General features: G+C 49.2%; 1 protein-coding gene across 4 annotated transcripts in view; it reads right to left on the reverse strand.

Moving 5' to 3' along the window:
* Window positions 1–16,154, reverse strand: part of EMID1 (EMI domain containing 1) — a 143,334-nt gene extending 127,180 nt beyond the window's left edge. The window contains exon 1 of one of the 4 annotated variants that reach the window (XM_073671864.1): window positions 15,502–16,154. In XM_073671864.1, the coding sequence (XP_073527965.1) occupies window positions 15,502–15,659 (158 nt within the window). In that variant the 5' untranslated portion in view covers window positions 15,660–16,154. The remainder of the gene's footprint in view (window positions 1–15,501) is intronic. The other 3 variants (XM_073671873.1, XM_073671880.1, XM_073671888.1) reach the window with 3 other exon arrangements.
* Window positions 16,155–20,748: the final 4,594 nt, after the last annotated feature.

The raw sequence follows: 20,748 nt of genomic DNA on the forward strand, positions 1-20,748 counted from the left end.
TCGTATACTCCAAAACTTATGAGGACCACCTGAAACACCTGGCGGAGGTGTTCGAAGCTCTGGCGAGTTACGGCCTAAAGGTGAAACCCTCCAAGTGTCACCTCCTGAAACCAAAGGTGCAATACCTGGGACACGTGGTGAGCGCTGACGGAGTGGCTCCCGACCCCGATAAGATCACCGCAATCAAAGGATGGCCAAGCCCTTCCAGCGTAAAAGAAGTGCGGCAGTTCCTAGGGTTGGTAGGCTACTACCGAAGGTTTATTCCCGGTTTCACCAAAAAGGCGGCGCCTATGCAGGACCTCCTGATAGGCCAGTCCCGGAAGGCCAAGAACCAGAAGCCGCCCTTCAAATGGGAAGAGCTAGAGGAAGAGTCCTTCCGCCAGCTGAAAATGGCCCTCACAGGGGATGAAATCTTGGCGTATCCGGACTATAGCCAGCCCTTCATCCTCTACACCGACGCCAGTAACGTCGGGCTAGGAGCCGTACTGTCCCAGATTCAGCAGGGGAAAGAGCGAGTAATCGCCTATGCCAGCCGAAAACTGCGACCCACCGAAAGGAATCCCGAGAATTATAGCTCATTTAAGCTAGAGTTCCTGGCCGTGGTATGGGCAGTCACCGAGCGCTTTAAGCATTACCTCGCTTCTTCCCGGTTCACCGTATACACGGATAACAACCCGCTGACACACCTGGACACGGCAAGACTCGGTGCCCTGGAGCAGAGGTGGATGGCCCGTCTGTCCAACTACGAGTTCACAATTAAATACCGGGCAGGGCGCTCCAATACCAACGCGGACGCCCTGTCCAGGATGCCCAACCTGCCGGACGGAGGAGAAGATCCGGAGGGACTGGAAGAAGTTGAACTCCCTGCGTTCCACCGTCATGGGACTATCCAGTATTCCCACCGGGTAAGGAGTAAGCAGGCTGCTACGTTGAACCCCTTACCTCACTACAACTGGGCGGAAACGCAAGACAGCGACCCTGCCGTCCGACTGGTGAAGGAGATGCTGACTCGCCCGGAGGCTAGCCTGGAATCAGACGCTCCAGAGGAAGCCAAACAAATATGGGCAGAGAAGAGTCGACTGTTCCTTTACAAGGGGAAGTTGTGCCGCAGAATGGTTAACTCCAGGACGCATGAACTACTCTGGCAAGTAGTGGTGCCACGAAGAGACGCAGCCATGGTGATGGAGGCATACCACGACGGAGCTGGACACTTCGGGTGGAAAAAGCTGGAGTTCCTGCTGCGCGAGCGGTTCCACTGGGTAGGCATGAGGGGAACCATCGAGAAGTGGTGCAGAGACTGTGGCCCGTGCAATCTGAGAAGGAAGGACCGGGCCAGCCAGAAGACTCCCCTGCAGTCCATCGTCACCCGGCAACCGTTGGAACTGGTAGCCTTGGATCATGTAAAACTGACCCCCAGCAGAAGTGGCTACGTCTACGCGTTAACCATCGTGGATCATTACTCCCGGTTTCTGGTTGTCGTCCCCGTCAAGGACTTAACGGCTCGAACAGCAGCTAGAGCCTTCCAGCAGCACTTTTGCCGTCCACACGGGTACCCGGACCAAGTGCTGACGGACCAGGGACCTGCCTTTGAAGCGGAGGTCTTCCAGGAATTCTGCAATCTGTATGGCTGCCGGAAGATAAGGACGACACCCTACCATCCGCAAACTAATGGACTTTGTGAGAAAATGAACCAGGTGGTAATGGATCTTCTAAAAACGTTGCCCCTGGAAGAACGCAGTCTGTGGCCTGAGAAGTTGCCCGATCTGGTGGACCTATACAACCACATCCCGGTAGGTTCCACCAACTGTACCCCGGCTTACCTAATGAGGGCAAGACCTGGTAAGTTACCTGTTGACCTGGAAATGGGAGTCCTGACGCCCGAGGACACTTCACCAGAAACAGACTGGGACACAGAGAGGCAGCAGCAGTACCGGAAAGTACAGGAGAGCGTGGAGCGAAGTCTCTGTCAGGCTAGGGAAAGACAAGAGAAGACTTACAACCAGTATGCTCCCGCTGTTCCCCTGGTACCCGGAGAGCAGGTCTTGAAGAGGAAGAGACGGCTCCACAAGTTGGACGACCAGTGGGAGAAGGACCCGTACACCGTACTGCCCTCAAGCCACGAGAACCCGAAGGTCTGTACCATCAGTAAAGACGGAGGGGAAACCACAGCCATTGTATCCCGGGACCACCTGAAGAAGTGCCCCGAACAACTGAGGAACCCTGAGGAGGAACAGGAAGACCATCGACCCGTGGAAGAAAGGGAAGATATGGTTAGTACCGTGCTCGGGGACTTCCCTCGGTCTTGGACTCAAGTCAATGGTGCAGTTGTGGTACCCGTACTCACCTTCCTCCAACCATCATCCCAAGAACCTACGGAGCAACGGGTAGAGCTGGAAGAGCAGCCGGTCCAGGAGGCAGAAGACTCCACCCAAGCGGAACAGGAGAATCCACCCTCTGCTTATAGTGAGCCTGCCGTACCCCTAGTGAGACAAAGAGCCGGTAGACAGCTGCCCAGTTTACCCTTGACAGCTCCTACACCCTGTAGTTCAGGGCCAGACAGTCAGCTCCGTAGGTCCACTAGGGCCACTAGAGGCCAGTTACCCGCACGTTGGAGGATCTAAATGTTTAAGTTGTTTTACAATGTTTACCTGTTTATTGTTGCTTGTGTATAATTTTGTGTTTCTAGTTATTTTTAGGAAACCTTGGTGGATTTACCGGGAATCCTTTGTATATAGTTGGAGCGTAACCCAGGATGGACTAGAGACTGTTAAGGACTCGGGGTAGGACAGACCCCTACCTGGTTACGTCTCCCTGTGTTGGTGAAATGGACACCTTTGCTTTGCTTCAAAGACTGCACCCGGTTGCGGACATCCGTGACCATCTTATTGTGTTTCCTTATTGTATTTTATTGTTCTTTGATATACCTTGTTATATTTTTCTAAAAAGTGTTTAGTCCCGGAGTACTAAATTTCACTAGGGGGGAGTGTGACACCCCAGGGGTCTGGTTGTCACAGTGATAGAGATATTACGTCTGAGAGCAGGTGGGAGGTCCTTTGGTCAGGGATCCTGTGCATGCCACACCTCCTGCCCAGCCTTGGGAGGGGAAGAACTTCCCCTGTATAAACCCGGGGCTGAGGCAGGGTTAGTGAGTCCAGGAAGAGTAGAGACAAGAGCAGCATAGGAAGCAGCAGAGTCACAAGGAGTCAGGGGCTGGCAGCTAAAGAGCTCGCCCTGACTAAGAAGATTTTTTACCGGACCCGGAGTCCGAGGCTGTGGGGACTAACTTCTACCCAGCAGCAGAATCCGTCAGGCAGGGGATTTCAGGTCCCCTGGCCCAGAAGCCCGAAGGCCCGGTCACACGCGTGGGACCAGCACCGCCATCGTGGAGCGGAAGCCATTAGAAGGCCCCGAGTCACCGGCCATACGGGTGAGCACCACACGGTACACTCAGGGACGTGGGCTACTTACATCAGCTTCTAGCAAGGTAGCCAGAAGAGTACAGTCAGCTTGGGAGGCCTACAACTACGCCTGGCCAGGGGAGATCCCATCTGCTCAAGGACTGACCAGGCCCCGTTCGCTAGCAAGTACTCCGGGAGGGTCTATCGTTGTTACCAGTAAAGACCCTGAACGCTACCATACCGTCTCTGAGTGGTTCCTGCTACCCCCATCATCCACGTCGGCTGCCCTGAGGCCATACCCCTCCCGTTGGGGGTTATACTATCACGCTGCACCATCCTTCCACCGGCCTCAGCGGTCTGCCCTGCAGCAGCAGCCCCCTGGCTGCATTCAACGGGTGGCGTAGTCATCAACCATTTTCTACCGCTAACAGACTGCCGTCCAGTTTGACTCCCTGGGCACGGACCGGGTCACCGCCACGAGACTACAACCCTAAACAGATCCGGCTCCGGGTAAGCTCCCGCGTGCGCAACGCAGCGCGACACAGGCCCAGGGGCGCGTCAGTTCCATCTGTATTCAGCTAAATTGGTTCCAAACACACTATATAGGAGTAGATAGAGAAATTTTTTTCCGTCTTGCAGCACTAGTGCACAGTGCTCTGCATCTGTACTGTTCACCGCTGTCTGCAAGGTCTGGTGTGTGAGTGCAGCTCACCCTGTAGTGTGTGCTTCAACCCCGTCTGGTTGTAGTGCACTCAGTGTGTGTCACTGCCTCATACATTGTCCTTTATTGCCAATTCATAATTTTTCCTGATATCTCCTATTAGTGTGGTGGTTCCATCTGTATTCAGCTAAATTGGTTCCAAACACACTATATAGGAGTAGATAGAGAATTTTTTTTCCGTCTTGCAGCACTAGTGCACAGTGCTCTGCATCTGTACTGTTCACCGCTGTCTGCAAGGTCTGGTGTGTGAGTGCAGCTCACCCTGTAGTGTGTGCTTCAACCCCGTCTGGTTGTAGTGCACTCAGTGTGTGTCACTGCCTCATACATTGTCCTTTATTGCCAATTCATAATTTTTCCTGATATCTCCTATTAGTGTGGTGGTTCCATCCATATTCAGCTAAATTGATTCCAAACACACTATATAGGAGTAGATAGAGGAGCCTTTCTGCAGCATTGGGCCCTGCAGCCCCAGCCAGATTAGTATTAGCCTATTTTTTGCAGCCTCATCTATTGCATTGTAGGTTACCTTCCTACATTGTAATAGCTACAAAAAGTTTGTGATACTATCGTTATTACATCTTTAGGCACATCCAGTGTCTTTTTGTGACAAAAAAAACCTAAATAAAGTTCACCAAACACTCCACTTTACAGTTGTGTAGGCCACATTAGCTCATATTAAAGTCTAGTCCACACTTTATAAAATTAGTGTTTCTTATACCTGTTAGCAGCTGTTCAGGAATAAGCACACTAAGCCCTTAGTACTTTTCTGCCTATCTTTATCAGTCTACCAAGATGAAGAAGGCAGGGAGTAAGGCATGTGGTCGTGGTCGTGGGCGTGGGCGTGGAGTTTCTGCAGGGAGAGGACGTGAGGATTCTGTGCCTGCAGGGAGAGGACGTGGGGATTCTGTGCCTGCTGCGGGCACCAGTGACTCAGCATCCCCCAGTTTTACCAGGGAACAGTCCTTTATGCGCAGCTTTGTAGGAGCTAGCCGTACCCCACTGCTGCGCGAGGACCAAATTGAAGCCGTTGTCGGATGGATGGCAGCTAACGCATCGACTTCAATTAGTTCCAGATCCTCTCAGGTCCTGAGCACTGAAGAGCACCCATCTGTCTCTTCACCACCTGCCAAATTGCCCAGGCAGTCAGAGAGCCCTGGACAGGAGCCATCTCTACTTCTGTTCTCTGAATCTCTTGGCTTGGAAAGAGGGGGCCAGCCAAGCAGAATTCGAGAATTTGAAGAAGAGGTAGTATGCAGTGATGCGCAACCGTTTTGTCTCTCTGAATCTGAAGAGGCGGGTGGGCCAGTGCCTATGGTCAGCAGCACACCTCAGTACGCATCTGATGATGAGACTCAGGTGCCACTTTCTGGTGCGTACTGTGCTGTCGAGACTACCCAGGAGAAGCAGTTGTTTGAAGAGGGTGGTGTAGATGATGAGGTCCTTGACCCATCATGGCGTGAGGGACAGGAAGGTGGTGGGAGCAGCTCTGAGGAAGAGATTCCCCGAACGGCCCAAAAAGGAGGGAGAGGGAGGGGGCAGACTTGGTTGCCTGTAGCCTCCACTTCGGCACCCATTAGGAGCATGGCTCTTCCAAAATCCAAAGCGGGCGCTCCCAAGACTTGCAGTGCCTGGTCCTTTTTTGACACAGTTGCAGATGACATTTGCTTTGTCAAATGCAAGCTGTGTAATCAGAAGGTGAAAAGAGGGAAAAGTGTCAGCAACCTCAATACCACAAATATGTGGAAACATGTGCGGACCAAGCACGTGGTGGAGTTACACAAACACACTGAAGACCTAGGCCAACCTACAGCGCCACCTACCACCTCTTCAGCTCGTGTTGTAGCCTCTTCCTCCAGCTCACACACAGCTGGTTCGGCTTCCTCACAGGATCGCCATGGAAGAATCTCTGGCACTGTTGTACAGAGACACAGTGTAATTCCACCCACAGCACCACTTTCCCAGTCATCCTCACACTCCCAGGCCAGTCTACAGCCATCGTAGCACAGGCATGGGAGAAAAGGCGCCCATACTCGGCAAACCACCCCCGAGCACAGGCTCTGAATGCTGGCATTGCTAAACTACTGGCCCTTGAAATGCTATCATTCAGGCTGGTGGAGACTGACACATTCCGTAACTTTATGGCATTGGCAGTCCCACAATACAACGTGCCCAGCCGCTTTTATTTCAGCAGGCAAGCCGTCCCTGCCCTGCAACATCATGTGGAGGGAAAAATTAAACATGCGCTACAAAACGCCGTCAGTAGCAAGGTCCACCTGACCACTGATGCGTGGACCAGTAAGCATGGACAGGGACGATACCTTTCCCTCACTGCCCATTGGGTAAATGTTGTGGAGCCGGGTACAGATCTTGAGAGTGGCGCTGTACGTGTTCTGCCAACTCCAAGGATTGCAGGAATCCAGTCTGTACACATTGACTCCTCCTCATACTCCAGTTCCTCTGAATCAGCGCTGCAGGAGCCGTCACGGTCTACCTCCACATCGACCCGTGAACGGTTACCTGTTATGATGACCGATATGAGCACAGCCGTGGCCAAACGTCAACAGGCCGTATTAAAATTAATTTCTTTGGGGAATCGAAGCCACACAGCGCAGGAGCTCTGGAATGCCATCAAGCAGCAGAGTGACGTGTGGTTTGTGCCAGCGAATCTCCAGCCAGGCATGGTAGTGTGTGACAATGGCCGAAATCTGGTGGCAGCTCTGGGCCTAGGCAACCTCACTCACATCCCATGTCTGGCACATGTGCTCAACTTGGTCGTGCAGAGTTTTTTGAGGGACTATCCGGATCTTGATGCACTGCTTCACAAGGTCCGCATAGAGTGCGCTCACTTGCGGCGTTCCAGCAATGCAAGATCACGCATTGCAGCTCTGCAGCGCCGATTATGTCTTCCGGAACATCGCATCATATGTGACCTACCCACCAGGTGGAATTCAACGTTACATATGTTGGAGAGGTTGTGTGAGCAGCAGGCAGCAGTAATGGAGTACCAGCTGCAGCAGGCGCAAACAAGTCGCAGTGCGCGCCGTTCACACTTCACCACCACTGAGTGGGCCTCTATGAAGGACATTTGCCACGTTTTGCGTGCCTTCGATTATTCCACGCGGATGGCGAGTGCAGATGATGCACTAGTCAGCATGACTATCCCCCTTATCTGCCTGCTTGAAAAAACACTGCAAGCACTAAGGGACGAGGTTTTGGAAGAGGTGGAGGATGAGGAGTCACAAATGCCATCTGCTTCTCTACAGTCTGCGCAATGTGGTTCCTCACAAAGGCCTAGGCAGGGGACACTTTGTGAGGAGGATGAGGAGGAGTCAATGGATGAGGAAGACATCTGTCCAGAGGAGGGAGGTACACAATGCTCTAGTAGTCAGTATCTAGAGCGAGGGTGGGGTGATGCAGAGCAGGCAGAGATCACGCCTCAAGCAGGGGACAGCGTTTCTTGGCCAGTTGGCAGTCTGCAGCACATGGTTGATTTCATGCTGCAGTGCCTCAGAAACGACCGCCGCATCGCCCACATTCTCAACACGGCTGATTATTGGGTGTCCACCCTCCTAGATCCTCGCTACCGGGACAACTTACAAAGCCTCATAACACCATTGAACCGGGAGCGTAAAATGCGGGAGTACCAAGACGCACTGGTGCATTCCATCATGTTCTCCATTCCAACCGAGAGCAGTGCTGCTAGTGCTTTACAAAGCAGCTCAGTGCGTCGAGGCAGTGGAGGAAGCTCTGCACAAAGAGGGAGCAGAAGCAGCGCCTCAGCACAAGGCAAGACCAGTATGGCCGAAATGTGGCAAAGTTTTGTGTCCCCGCCGCCACAAATGTCTACACCATCACAGACAGCTCCAGTCAGCAGGAGGCAACGTTTCCGTCAGATGGTGACAGACTACATGTCTTGCCCTCTTAGTGTACTCCCAGACGGCTCTTCTCCCTTCAAGTTTTGGGTCTGTAAGCTGGATACATGGCCAGAGCTTAGTCAGTATGCACTGGAGGTGCTAGCTTGCCCTGCTGCTAGTGTATTATCGGAACGCGTCTTTAGTGCCGCAGGTGGTGTACTAACAGACCGTCGCATGCGACTATCCTCCGATAACGTTGACCGGCTTACTTTTCTCAAAATGAACAAGGCCTGGATCTCTCATGAATTTGCCAGTCCTCTTCCAGAATAAATAATTGGTTGGCAACAGTATCCAGGTCTCCTGTTCTGTTCATGTTTCTACCACCTGAACTGTAATCCCTGAGCTCCAACACCGCCAGTTGGCGCTCGGAAGTGCCGTCTGCACAGTCAACACTTGCTGCCGTGTTATTGGGGTTCAGTAACGTCAGCTGTTCTCCTGCTGTGCGGACGGCAATTTCTCCTGATTTGTCCACATCCACTGTACTACACATTTTAAAGTTGCTCCAATTACTCCTCTGGCTCCTCTGTTTTCATTCTTATCCCTGGGCTCCAGCACCGCCAGTTGGCGCTCGGAAGTGCTGTCTGCACAGTCAACACTTGCTACCATGTTATTGGGGTTCAGTAACGTCAGCTGTTCCCCTGCTGTGCGGACGGCAATTTCTCCTGCTCTGTCCACATTCTCACTACTACAGATTTTAAAGTTGCTCCAATTACACCTCTGGCTCCTCTGTTTTCAGTATTATCCCTGAGCTCCAACACCGCCAGTTGGCGCACGGAAGTGCCGTCTGCACAGTCAACACTTGCTGCCGTGTTATTGGGGTTCAGTAACGTCAGCTGTTCTCCTGCTGTGCGGACGGCAATTTCTCCTGCTTTGTCCAAATCCACTGTACTACACATTTTAAAGTTGCTCGAATTACACCTCTGGCTCCTCTGTTTTCATTCTTATCCCTGGGCTCCAGCACCGCCAGTTGGCGCTCGGAAGTGCCGTCTGCACAGTCAACACTTGCTGCCGTGTTATTGGGGTTCAGTAACGTCAGCTGTTCCCCTGCTGTGCGGACGGCAATTTCTCCTGCTCTGTCCACATTCTCACTACTACAGATTTTAAAGTTGCTTCAATTACACCTCTGGCTCCTCTGTTTTCATTCTTATCCCTGGGCTCCAGCACCGCCAGTTGGCGCTCGGAAGTGCTGTCTGCACAGTCAACACTTGCTACCATGTTATTGGGGTTCAGTAACGTCAGCTGTTCCCCTGCTGTGCGGACGGCAATTTCTCCTGCTCTGTCCACATTCTCACTACTACAGATTTTAAAGTTGCTCCAATTACACCTCTGGCTCCTCTGTTTTCATTCTTATCCCTGGGCTCCAGCACCGCCAGTTGGCGCTCGGAAGTGCCGTCTGCACAGTCAACACTTGCTGCCGTGTTATTGGGGTTCAGTAACGTCAGCTGTTCTCCTGCTGTGCGGACGGCAATTTCTCCTGATTTGTCCACATCCACTGTACTACACATTTTAAAGTTGCTCCAATTACTCCTCTGGCTCCTCTGTTTTCATTCTTATCCCTGGGCTCCAGCACCGCCAGTTGGCGCTCGGAAGTGCTGTCTGCACAGTCAACACTTGCTACCATGTTATTGGGGTTCAGTAACGTCAGCTGTTCCCCTGCTGTGCGGACGGCAATTTCTCCTGCTCTGTCCACATTCTCACTACTACAGATTTTAAAGTTGCTCCAATTACACCTCTGGCTCCTCTGTTTTCAGTATTATCCCTGAGCTCCAACACCGCCAGTTGGCGCACGGAAGTGCCGTCTGCACAGTCAACACTTGCTGCCGTGTTATTGGGGTTCAGTAACGTCAGCTGTTCTCCTGCTGTGCGGACGGCAATTTCTCCTGCTTTGTCCAAATCCACTGTACTACACATTTTAAAGTTGCTCGAATTACACCTCTGGCTCCTCTGTTTTCATTCTTATCCCTGGGCTCCAGCACCGCCAGTTGGCGCTCGGAAGTGCCGTCTGCACAGTCAACACTTGCTGCCGTGTTATTGGGGTTCAGTAACGTCAGCTGTTCTCCTGCTGTGCGGACGGCAATTTCTCCTGCTTTGTCCACATCCACTGTACTACACATTTTAAAGTTGCTCCAATTACTCCTCTGGCTCCTCTGTTTTCATTCTTATCCCTGGGCTCCAGCACCGCCAGTTGGCGCTCGGAAGTGCTGTCTGCACAGTCAACACTTGCTACCATGTTATTGGGGTTCAGTAACGTCAGCTGTTCCCCTGCTGTGCGGACGGCAATTTCTCCTGCTCTGTCCACATTCTCACTACTACAGATTTTAAAGTTGCTCCAATTACACCTCTGGCTCCTCTGTTTTCAGTATTATCCCTGAGCTCCAACACCGCCAGTTGGCGCACGGAAGTGCCGTCTGCACAGTCAACACTTGCTGCCGTGTTATTGGGGTTCGGTAACGTCAGCTGTTCCCCTGCTGTGTTCACGGCAATTTCTCCTGCTCTGTCCATATTCACTGTGCTACTTATTTAAAACTTGCTCCAATTACACCTCTGGCTCCTCCGTTTTTAGTATTTACCCTGGGCTCCAATACCGCTAGTTGCTGCTCAGAAGTGCCGTCTGCACAGTCAACGCTTGCTCCAGTGTTATTGGGATTCAGTAACGTCAGCTGATCCCCAGCTGTGTGTCCGGCAAATTCTCCTGCTTTGTCCACATCCACTGTAGTACGGATTTAAAACCTCCTCCAAATACACCTCTGGCTCTTCTGTTTTTAGTATTTACCCTGGGCTCCAGCACCGCCAGCTGGTTCTCGGCAGTTCCATTGGCTCTTGTACCTTCTGCTACCCATCCGGGTTCCAGTACCGTCAGCTGGTTCTCGGCAGTGTCTTTGGCACGGGTACTCCCTCCTGCCCAGCCTGGTTCCAGCACGCCAGCTGTTTCCGGGTAGTGTCAACGTCACTTTGCCTCCAATGCGTTGTCCTGTCGTGTTGCGGTCGGGTTAGCCGACTCTATGGTGCCTGCAGTTTAGGTGACTCCTATGTGGGCTGCGGGATCTGGCAATGAAGGCTGGTTCCATAGTGCCAATAGGACAAGCACCCTCTGTAGGACTGTGGGTTTTGGTAACTGCGGCCGGCTCGCGGCCTTGAACTTTTTTTTTACATGGGTACCTTCTGCTACCCATCCGGGTTCCAGTACCGTCAGCTGGTTCTCGGCAGTGCCTTTGGATTAGGTGCCTCCTTCTCGGTATCCAAGTTCCACCAACGTCTGCTGGTCCTTGGTAGTGCTTTCTGGCACAGGTACCTCCTGCTTAGTAACCGAGTTCCAGTAACATCAGCTGGTCCTCGGTAGTTCCATTGGCTCTTGTACCTTCTGCTACCCATCCGGGTTCCAGTACCGTCAGCTGGTCCTCGGTAGTTCCATTTGCTCTTGTATCTTCTGCTACCCATCCGGGTTCCAGTACCGTCAGCTGGTCCTCGGTAGTTCCATTTGCTCTTGTATCTTCTGCTACCCATCCGGGTTCCAGTACCGTCAGCTGGTTCTCGGCAGTGCCTTTGGATTAGGTGCCTCCTTCTCGGTATCCAAGTTCCACCAACGTCTGCTGGTCCTTGGTAGTGCTTTCTGGCACAGGTACCTCCTGCTTAGTAACCGAGTTCCAGTAACATCAGCTGGTCCTCGGTAGTTCCATTGGCTCTTGTACCTTCTGCTACCCATCCGGGTTCCAGTACCGTCAGCTGGTCCTCGGTAGTTCCATTTGCTCTTGTATCTTCTGCTACCCATCCGGGTTCCAGTACCGTCAGCTGGTCCTCGGTAGTTCCATTTGCTCTTGTATCTTCTGCTACCCATCCGGGTTCCAGTACCGTCAGCTGGTTCTCGGCAGTGCCTTTGGATTAGGTGCCTCCTTCTCGGTATCCAAGTTCCACCAACGTCTGCTGGTCCTTGGTAGTGCTTTCTGGCACAGGTACCTCCTGCTTAGTAACCGAGTTCCAGTAACATCAGCTGGTCCTCGGTAGTTCCATTGGCTCTTGTACCTTCTGCTACCCATCCGGGTTCCAGTACCGTCAGCTGGTTCTCGGCAGTGTCTTTGGCACGGGTACTCCCTCCTGCCCAGCCTGGTTCCAGCACGCCAGCTGTTTCCGGGTAGTGTCAACGTCACTTTGCCTCCAATGCGTTGTCCTGTCGTGTTGCGGTCGGGTTAGCCGACTCTATGGTGCCTGCAGTTTAGGTGACTCCTATGTGGGCTGCGGGATCTGGCAATGAAGGCTGGTTCCATAGTGCCAATAGGACAAGCACCCTCTGTAGGACTGTGGGTTTTGGTAACTGCGGCCGGCTCGCGGCCTTGAACTTTTTTTTTACATGGGTACCTTCTGCTACCCATCCGGGTTCCAGTACCGTCAGCTGGTTCTCGGCAGTGCCTTTGGATTAGGTGCCTCCTTCTCGGTATCCAAGTTCCACCAACGTCTGCTGGTCCTTGGTAGTGCTTTCTGGCACAGGTACCTCCTGCTTAGTAACCGAGTTCCAGTAACATCAGCTGGTCCTCGGTAGTTCCATTGGCTCTTGTACCTTCTGCTACCCATCCGGGTTCCAGTAACATCAGCTGGTCCTCGGTAGTTCCATTGGCTCTTGTACCTTCTGCTACCCATCCGGGTTCCAGTACCGTCAGCTGGTTCTCGGCAGTGCCTTTGGATTAGGTGCCTCCTTCTCGGTATCCAAGTTCCACCAACGTCTGCTGGTCCTTGGTAGTGCTTTCTGGCACAGGTACCTCCTGCTTAGTAACCGAGTTCCAGTAACATCAGCTGGTCCTCGGTAGTTCCATTGGCTCTTGTACCTTCTGCTATCCATCCGGGTTCCAGTACCGTCAGCTGGTCCTCGGTAGTTCCTCAGCTTTCTTGTACCTTCTGCTACATTTCCAAGTTCAAGCTTTTTGAAATGGTTCTTGGTAATCACTCTGGATTTCCCTGACGAGGACCCTGAAGACGAGGACCCTGAAGACCAACCCTAAGAAGACGAGGACCCCGAAGACAATGACCCTGAAGACGAGGACCCTGAAGACCACCCCGAAGAAGACGAGGACCCTGAAGACCACCCCGAAGAAGACGAGGACCCTGAAGACCACCCCGAAGAAGACGAGGACCCCGAAGACGAGGACCCAGAAGACCAACCCGAAGAAGACGAGGACCCCGAAGACGAGGACCCCCGAAGACGACGACCCTGAAGACCACCCCGAAGAAGACCAAGAAGATGACCCTGAAGAAGTTGACCAAGAAGACAAAGAAGAGAAGACAAGCACCAAGATAGAGAAAAACAAGAGACAGAAAACCAAGAAGCAGAAATACAAGAAGCTGCAGAACAAAAAGCGGAAGAACATTAAGCATAAGACTAAAAATCAGAGCAAAAGATAATATCTAGATTATAAGCAGAAGATGACTAAGCAGTGTATGGGGGTGAGTCCGTTCCTCCTCGTGGTGCCCCTGGAAAAGACCTGCTGCTGCAGGCCAAACTGAACGCGGACAAATCCTGTTGTAAATCTTTTGTGACGGGCAGAACGAAAGGTGTAATGTCCAACCTTTTATAGATAACAACTACAGGAATGCCTGTCACAAATAAGAATATGATGAAGAAGAAGAATATGAAGAAGATGAAGAAGTAGAATATGAAGAATGTAAAAAAAAGAATAATACGAAGAAGGTGAAGAAGAAGAAGGTGAAGAAGAAGTGGATGAAAAAGATGCTGAGGATGATGAAGGAGAAAGTGTGGGAGAAGTAAAAAAGAAGGTGAAGAGCATGGAAGTAGTGAAACATAAATATCTGACAAAATATAAAAATACTTAACATAGTTAATATTTCCGTAACTCAGAACATAATAAAAAAATATTAATTCCTGCTATTCCATTTGACTGGGCTAAACCTCTATGCCTTTATTGTCTCCCCCACCTCCCCCAATACATTCTACATTATTCTTAGTTGTTTTCCTTCATGTAGAAATAACCTACAAGGAAAGAAAGGGTTTATTTTAATTCCGATATTTATGTCCCATTGACTTGCATTGGTTTCCGGTATCGGAATCGGCGATATCCGATACTTTTTCGGTATCTGTCCGATCCAATCCGATCCGATATTTCCCGATATCGGAAGGTATCGCTCAACACTAATTATGAGTAAAGATGTAGATATTATATGCCATCATAAGGGTATGAGCTTATTACTTTGTTCTGTATCTGCGATGGCAAAGTGCATAGATAAAAATGAAGTAAGAATGCCGGGATCGCAGAACAATGCTCGCTAAGGGGCCTGTGCTGTTGACAATTTGTTTATCTCTGCTTTTCCGCTGTTGATTTTTCCCATATAAATTGTTAGTGTTCGCTTTCCAGCATCCCTAGGTCACGATCACTCTACCAGAAATCTGTCTCAAGCAACAATGGACAAAACATTGCATCCCACAGGCATTAACATTCACGTAAAACTGAAGTGCAAGGGTGAATTCCTGCTGTAAGACGTACCGGGTCATTTCACAAATTACACCCTATTAAACTGGATTGTAAATAGCATAATGGGCAATTCTATAAAAAGTTGCTGACTGGCCAACCCTGAATGACCCTTAGAAATCATCTCAGCTGGCACCTAACAGACACAAGGGGCTCTCTCTGCAGCTGAACTAACTAGCGCCACATTAGCCAACTCTTCTGTTACTTGCAAAGCTTAGTGTGATCACTTTGGCCTTGAAAGGGTTACAACGTCAGAGCTTGTCAGCTACCAGGGGCCCTTTATTGTCTGTACATATAGCAATTCCTTAATCCTAAAATAACCTTTAAAAATAACTGCATCTGTTAAACTCTGAGGCAGCCAGAGGGGCGGGCAAGCAGAAACACATTTTTTTTCATAGCAAGATGGAAAAAAAAAAAAAAGAAATTAAAACCATTCCATCAATGAGATGACACAGAATCTATGTCTATGTACAGGCTTCTCTTAGAGTGCAAGCTCTTGTGACACTGAATTTTCTTATTTTTTTTTAAATTCATGTCATCTAAAAAGCAGAAATGGGATATTGGCTCCTTAGGGAATAGGTGAAGTATCTGTCAGACACCTGAGATATTACCTGTCAAAACTTCAGGTAATATGACTTTTTGTTTTGATCAGTGAGTGGGATCCTTGAAAAGTACAATATTTCTCCATTTTAGGGGCTCGTGCAGATGATCGTATTTTTGGTCCAAGTGTGATCCAACAAAAGATTGGATTGCACTTGGACTCTATGGGGTCGTTCACATGTCTAATATTTTCCTCGGACCGAGTCTTAATAAGGAAAAATCAAAACATGCACAATTTGCAGCCATAAATTCGATGGCACTATGATCAAACTTTGATTAACATAATCGGACCGATTTTCTCGGATGACGCCAGCCTAAATGTGATTTCACGTTATCTTTAAGACACTACAGTACTATGCCACAATTCCAATGACTACAGCAACGTTTTTGGTTACCTTTTAGGACTTGTGAGGGATTCTCTGGTTTTGACTTGTAGAACCGGTGAATATCGGTACTGAGTGCCGGATGTCCACGTGCAACAACCTTTGTCCAGCAGGGCACAGAGGCAAAGCAGAACATGCCAACAGGAACAGCAGGGCACTGACAAATGCATGATTCTTCCACTCAGGGAATCCCACTTTGTGGTTCACAAGGCCAAATTTGCCTATATTGAAATACTTCTGATTGAAAAGTTACCTAGTGATGCCTACTCCATACATCCAGGTAACAGGTAGCTTATGTCCAAATGCTGTGTAGGGAAATTGTCTGGTGATCCTTGATAAACCCACTTCAAAGTCACTAAGGACAAATCCGGCCTTCAGACGGCCCCTTAAGTGAGAAGTCTCACCCCCCTTACCTCCTGCCTTTCATAGAATGTGCCCCCCACGCTGCAGGGAGAGGAGAAAAAAAGTCTGTGCTGACTCTGCCTACTTTCCATGAACCGGCTTAGAAATCCCAAACAATTGAGTTTTTAAATCACTGGGATAGCATCTCCCCCCTCCCTCCTTCACAAACTCTCCTCCTTCCTTACCTACCCTCGCTTCCTTCCCCTCCTCTGTTCACTTCCTAGCTGCTGCACTCTATCTTCCTCCCTCTTTCTTTTTTTCCTAAAGTCTCCTACCCCTCTCTCCTTTCCTCCACCCCCTGCACTTTTTTATTCCTCACTCAGACATGGAGACAATTCGTGTCTTTTGTGTGATGTTTTAAAATTCACAGACTCAGCTTGTCTCTCCGTCCTATTTCTTCTTCTTGCTTTTTTTATCCTCTACTCTGATTCCCGTCCAACCAACTTTTTCTGCTTTTCCTGACTCATCTCATGGTAAATTTAACCCTAGTCACTGGAATGATATTGTTCGCAAGACAGGTCAATGCAGTATGGGAGAAACTGTGTGTAGGTCTTAACATAAACTACTCAACCTCCCCCAAAAGCGCTCCATATAACACAGATGAAGGACAGAGCTTTCAACATACAGAAAAGACCGTTAATCCTAAAATATGCATTCTCACTCATTGTATAGATTTCATATACAGTTGCCTTACATTAGCATTAGCTGTTGGAAGTGCAGCAGAAACAGTTGTGCGGATACACAACAAAGAAAAGTAAGCATGAAGTCTATAAAAAAAAAAGCATGACTAAAGTGTCTCCACTTATGTTACATACTTTTAAAGACTTATGTTCCCATTGTGGGGATAAAATACAAAGGCAATCCTTATTCCTTGTGGAAAAAAAAGAAAATCTGCAAGATTAAGTAGCATGCTACTTTTTCCGATAGATTCTGCACTGAAAAGCCATCAGATTAGTGTTTTCTGATGTAGATTTTGTATTAAAATACAGCCTGGATTTCCAATAACCAATTGGATTGAGATCTGGGGAATTTGAAGGCCCTGTCAACACCTTGAACTCTTTGTCATGTTCCCCAAATCATACGTGATCACTTTTTGTAGTGTGACACATTTATTCTACTTAAAGAGACTACTGATATCGAGGAATGCCTTTACCGTGAAGAAGTGTACTTTGTTTGCAACAAACAGTGTTCAGGCATGTGGCAAGTGTCAACTTAAAATCCATAACTATGCAAGGATACAAAGTTTCCGAGGAAAAAAATAGTCTTGAGAGAGCTAAATACTGTCTCTGCCAGCCTGCCTTCTTCCCATAGTACATCCTGATACCATCTCTTTCCTACATAAGTAACGCATATGCACGTGGGCAGTCACATGATGTCAAAGTTTCATCAGACTATATGTTCAGATAATTTTGATCAAGGAGGTCAAGCTGAGCACTATAAGACAAGAGGTACATCTTTGAAAAATTCTATTCTAAACCACAAATCAATTGACATGCTATCAATAAATTTGTGCCCAGCTGTTAGGCTCATCTGCTAAATTCGATTATCCAAGCCCAAAGTCCAAGTGAGCACATGGGCCACAGGCATAGGCGGATTATAATGAGGGCGGGGGGGCCCGCGGCTCCGGGCGGGGTGTCTAATGCCGGATTGCCCTCATTATATGTGCGGGCCGCCGCGGCACATAGCGGTAGCAATGGCAGGAGGGGGGGCCCTGGACAGCTCCCCCAGCAGCGGCCGCCGCTACTTCTTCATCGGCCGGGCCAGCACTGCAGCAGTTAACTTCCCTGTGCTGGCCCGGCCGCGTCACTGCTAGGAGACACGGCCCTGTGCGCGGCTGTGTCTCCTAGCTGTGACGTCACACAGTGCACGCCCGGCCTGTACTGCTACTTACCACCGGAGAGGAGAGAGAGCAGGCAGGAGGAATGGAGCCGGGGGATGGTGAGTGTGTCTGTGTGGGCAGATGTGTGTGTGGGCAGGTTAGAAAGTCTTGCCCTGTTGAACACTACACCTGACTTGAGGCCACCACCTCTTGGTTGTCCAATGTTATTGCTTCTCTAGGGCTCTTCTCAGATATTCATTATACCAGCTCCCCAGAATACCAAAGCTAGGGTGGGTGACCGCGAGCCCTGGTGGTGGTCATAACTGCGGCCACCCAGGGGCAATACTCCATAACAACAATACCCTGAGGTGGTGTAGGATGTAAGGACCTATTCACACTACATCCAGCGCTGCATTCAGGTCTTTACACAAGGCTTACAACTGAATCCCTGAAATTCAGGATTGTGCTGTCTGAAATTAGACATCTGAAAGCAGAGCAAATGGAGCCTGAAGATTCAGACTTTAGCCTCGGTTTGCCTTTGTTCAAATCAATGGCTATGTCAAGGCCCATCTGAATGCCATTTTTCAGGGATTTAGATAGAAGCCTGGAAAGAGGAGATGAATGCATTGCAAAATTCAATGTGAATAGGTCCTTATATCTTGAGTCTTGATATTGATGCCACATGCATTTTACTTGTTTTTAACTTTAAAAAAAATACACACACACACACAGATTTGTGTGTGTGTGGGCAGATGTCATTGTGTGATGTCTGTTTGTATGTATTTATGTGTTTATGCGTGTCTGTATATGTTTGTGTGTGTGCATGACTGCATGTGGCCTCCTGCTGTGTATAGTTGGCGCCGTGCGGCCTCCTGGTGTATAGATGGCTACGTGCGGCCCTCCGCTGTGTATAGATGGCTACGTGCGGCCTCCCGCTGAGTATAGATGGCGCTGTGCGGCCTCCTGCTGTCTCTGGGGGGAGTGCCGTGCGGCATCTATACTCAGCAGCAGGCCGCACGTAGCCATCTATACACGTATACTCAGCAGGAGGCCGCACATAGCCATCTATACACAGCGGGAGGCCGCACGGCACCATCTATACACAGCGGGAGGCCGCACGGTGCCATCTATACACGTATACTCAGCAGGAGGCCGCACATAACCATCTATACACAGCGGGAGGCCGCACGGCACCATCTATACTCAGCGGGAGGCCGCACGGTGCCATCTATACACGTATACTCAGCAGGAGGCCGCACATAGCCATCTATACACAGCGGGAGGCCGCACGGCACCATCTATACTCAGCAGCAGGCCGCACGTAGCCATCTATACACGTATACTCAGCAGGAGGCCGCACATAGCCATCTATACGGCGCCATCTATACACAGCGGGAGGCCGCACGGCACCATCTATACACAGCGGGAGTCTCAGTGCTTTGCAAGAGCAGTCAATAAATTCTGCTTGACTAATTCTGAGCACCATAAAGTCTGGTTCGCTTCTAACCTGCTGTCTTCATTTTCAGCTTGCTGAATTCTAACTCATTTACTGTCATTCGAGACGATGCCTTTGCTGGTCTCTTTCACCTTGAATGCCTGTAAGTGCTCCACTTAATGTCATATTTTTGATTCTGTTCTTCTTCATCTTTTGGCATGTGCAATTGTATGAGCAAGTATTCATATGAATTTATGACCTACTTAAACCTTCGAGGACCTTAAATTTTATTCAATCAAATTTTTTTCCAGTTTAAAACTATGGGACATATATGTGCCTTGGTCCTCAAAGGGTTTTTAAAGGGGCTGCAAACATAAATACGAAAAAAATAATTCAATTAGTGCTTTTTGTGTTCATTTAATTTTTATTTGAAGTCCATTTTTTCTATACCTTGAAATTAAGCCCTACCCCATGGAATGAAGCCCTACCTACATGGCATCTGAGAGCTACATGGATCCCGCTTGTGAGGTGCCTGTCCGTCACTACTATTCAGTTTTAGGGTCCACTCACTAAGCCATATATTCTCTCATGCAAGAGAATAGGGCCAATTATGCTAATGACACTCGGCTCAAACTCTGTCAGAGCTTCAACTGAGTGTGATCCGATTCTCTCGCAGCACAGATATGGAGAAGATGGAGAACTTAATTTCTCCATAGTCTCTGTGAGTGTTCATCGGACTGCACTTGGATGACATCCGAGTGCAGTCCAATGTTTTACGTGCACCCATAGACTTGTATGGGTGCACATGGTCCGAATATCGAATGAGATTATTTTCTCATGCCAATAATAGCAGATCTGCACTGTCCCATAGTATAACATAGGGCCGAGTCCTATCCGATAAAACATCACATAGCATTCGGCAGTGTTATACGACAGTATGAGCGAGCCCTTAGAGTCAAGGAATATTTACATGCAGATGATGATATTACTCTCGAAGTGTATATATTTTTTAAGCGAGTTCATAGTAAATGCTTTGCCTTTTTGACATGTGATCAACTAAAGAACAAGAAAGATTTAGGACCTCCCCTATAGAGAAACGGAAAATAGTTTGGAGGACTTGCATGTCCTTTTTTATTTATTATGAGAAAATCATAAAAGATCCCGTTTTTTAACCATGCTGTGACTTTCTGCTGAGGGAGAGGGAGAGAGCTGCCCTATTCAGAGTCTGTAATAAGACCTGCTGACAAAAGTGTTGAAGATACAGTCTAATGTGAATTAACAATGAAAAAAAGTTAATTTCACAAATGGCTTGTATTTTTTTAATACAAACTTTTTTTGTGTTTACAGCTCCTTTAAAGGGAATCTGTCATCAGGTTTTTGCCACCTAATCTGAGAGCAGCATAATGTAGGGTTAGAGGCACTGATTCCAGTAATGTGTCATTTACTGGGCTGCTTAGTGTTGTTTTGATAAAATCATTGATTTGTCAGAAGGTAATTATCACTAGATGACTAGTAAGTTCTGTAGGACCCCACCCCCATCACTGATCAGTAGATTTCTGTGTACACTGAGCATGGGCAGAAAGCTGCCAATCAGTGGTGTGGG

Source organism: Phyllobates terribilis, unplaced genomic scaffold (genome assembly GCF_046119375.1).
Source record: "Phyllobates terribilis strain yellow unplaced genomic scaffold, ASM4611937v1 Scaffold_1__5_contigs__length_1240528914, whole genome shotgun sequence".
Taxonomy (NCBI): domain Eukaryota; kingdom Metazoa; phylum Chordata; class Amphibia; order Anura; family Dendrobatidae; genus Phyllobates; species Phyllobates terribilis.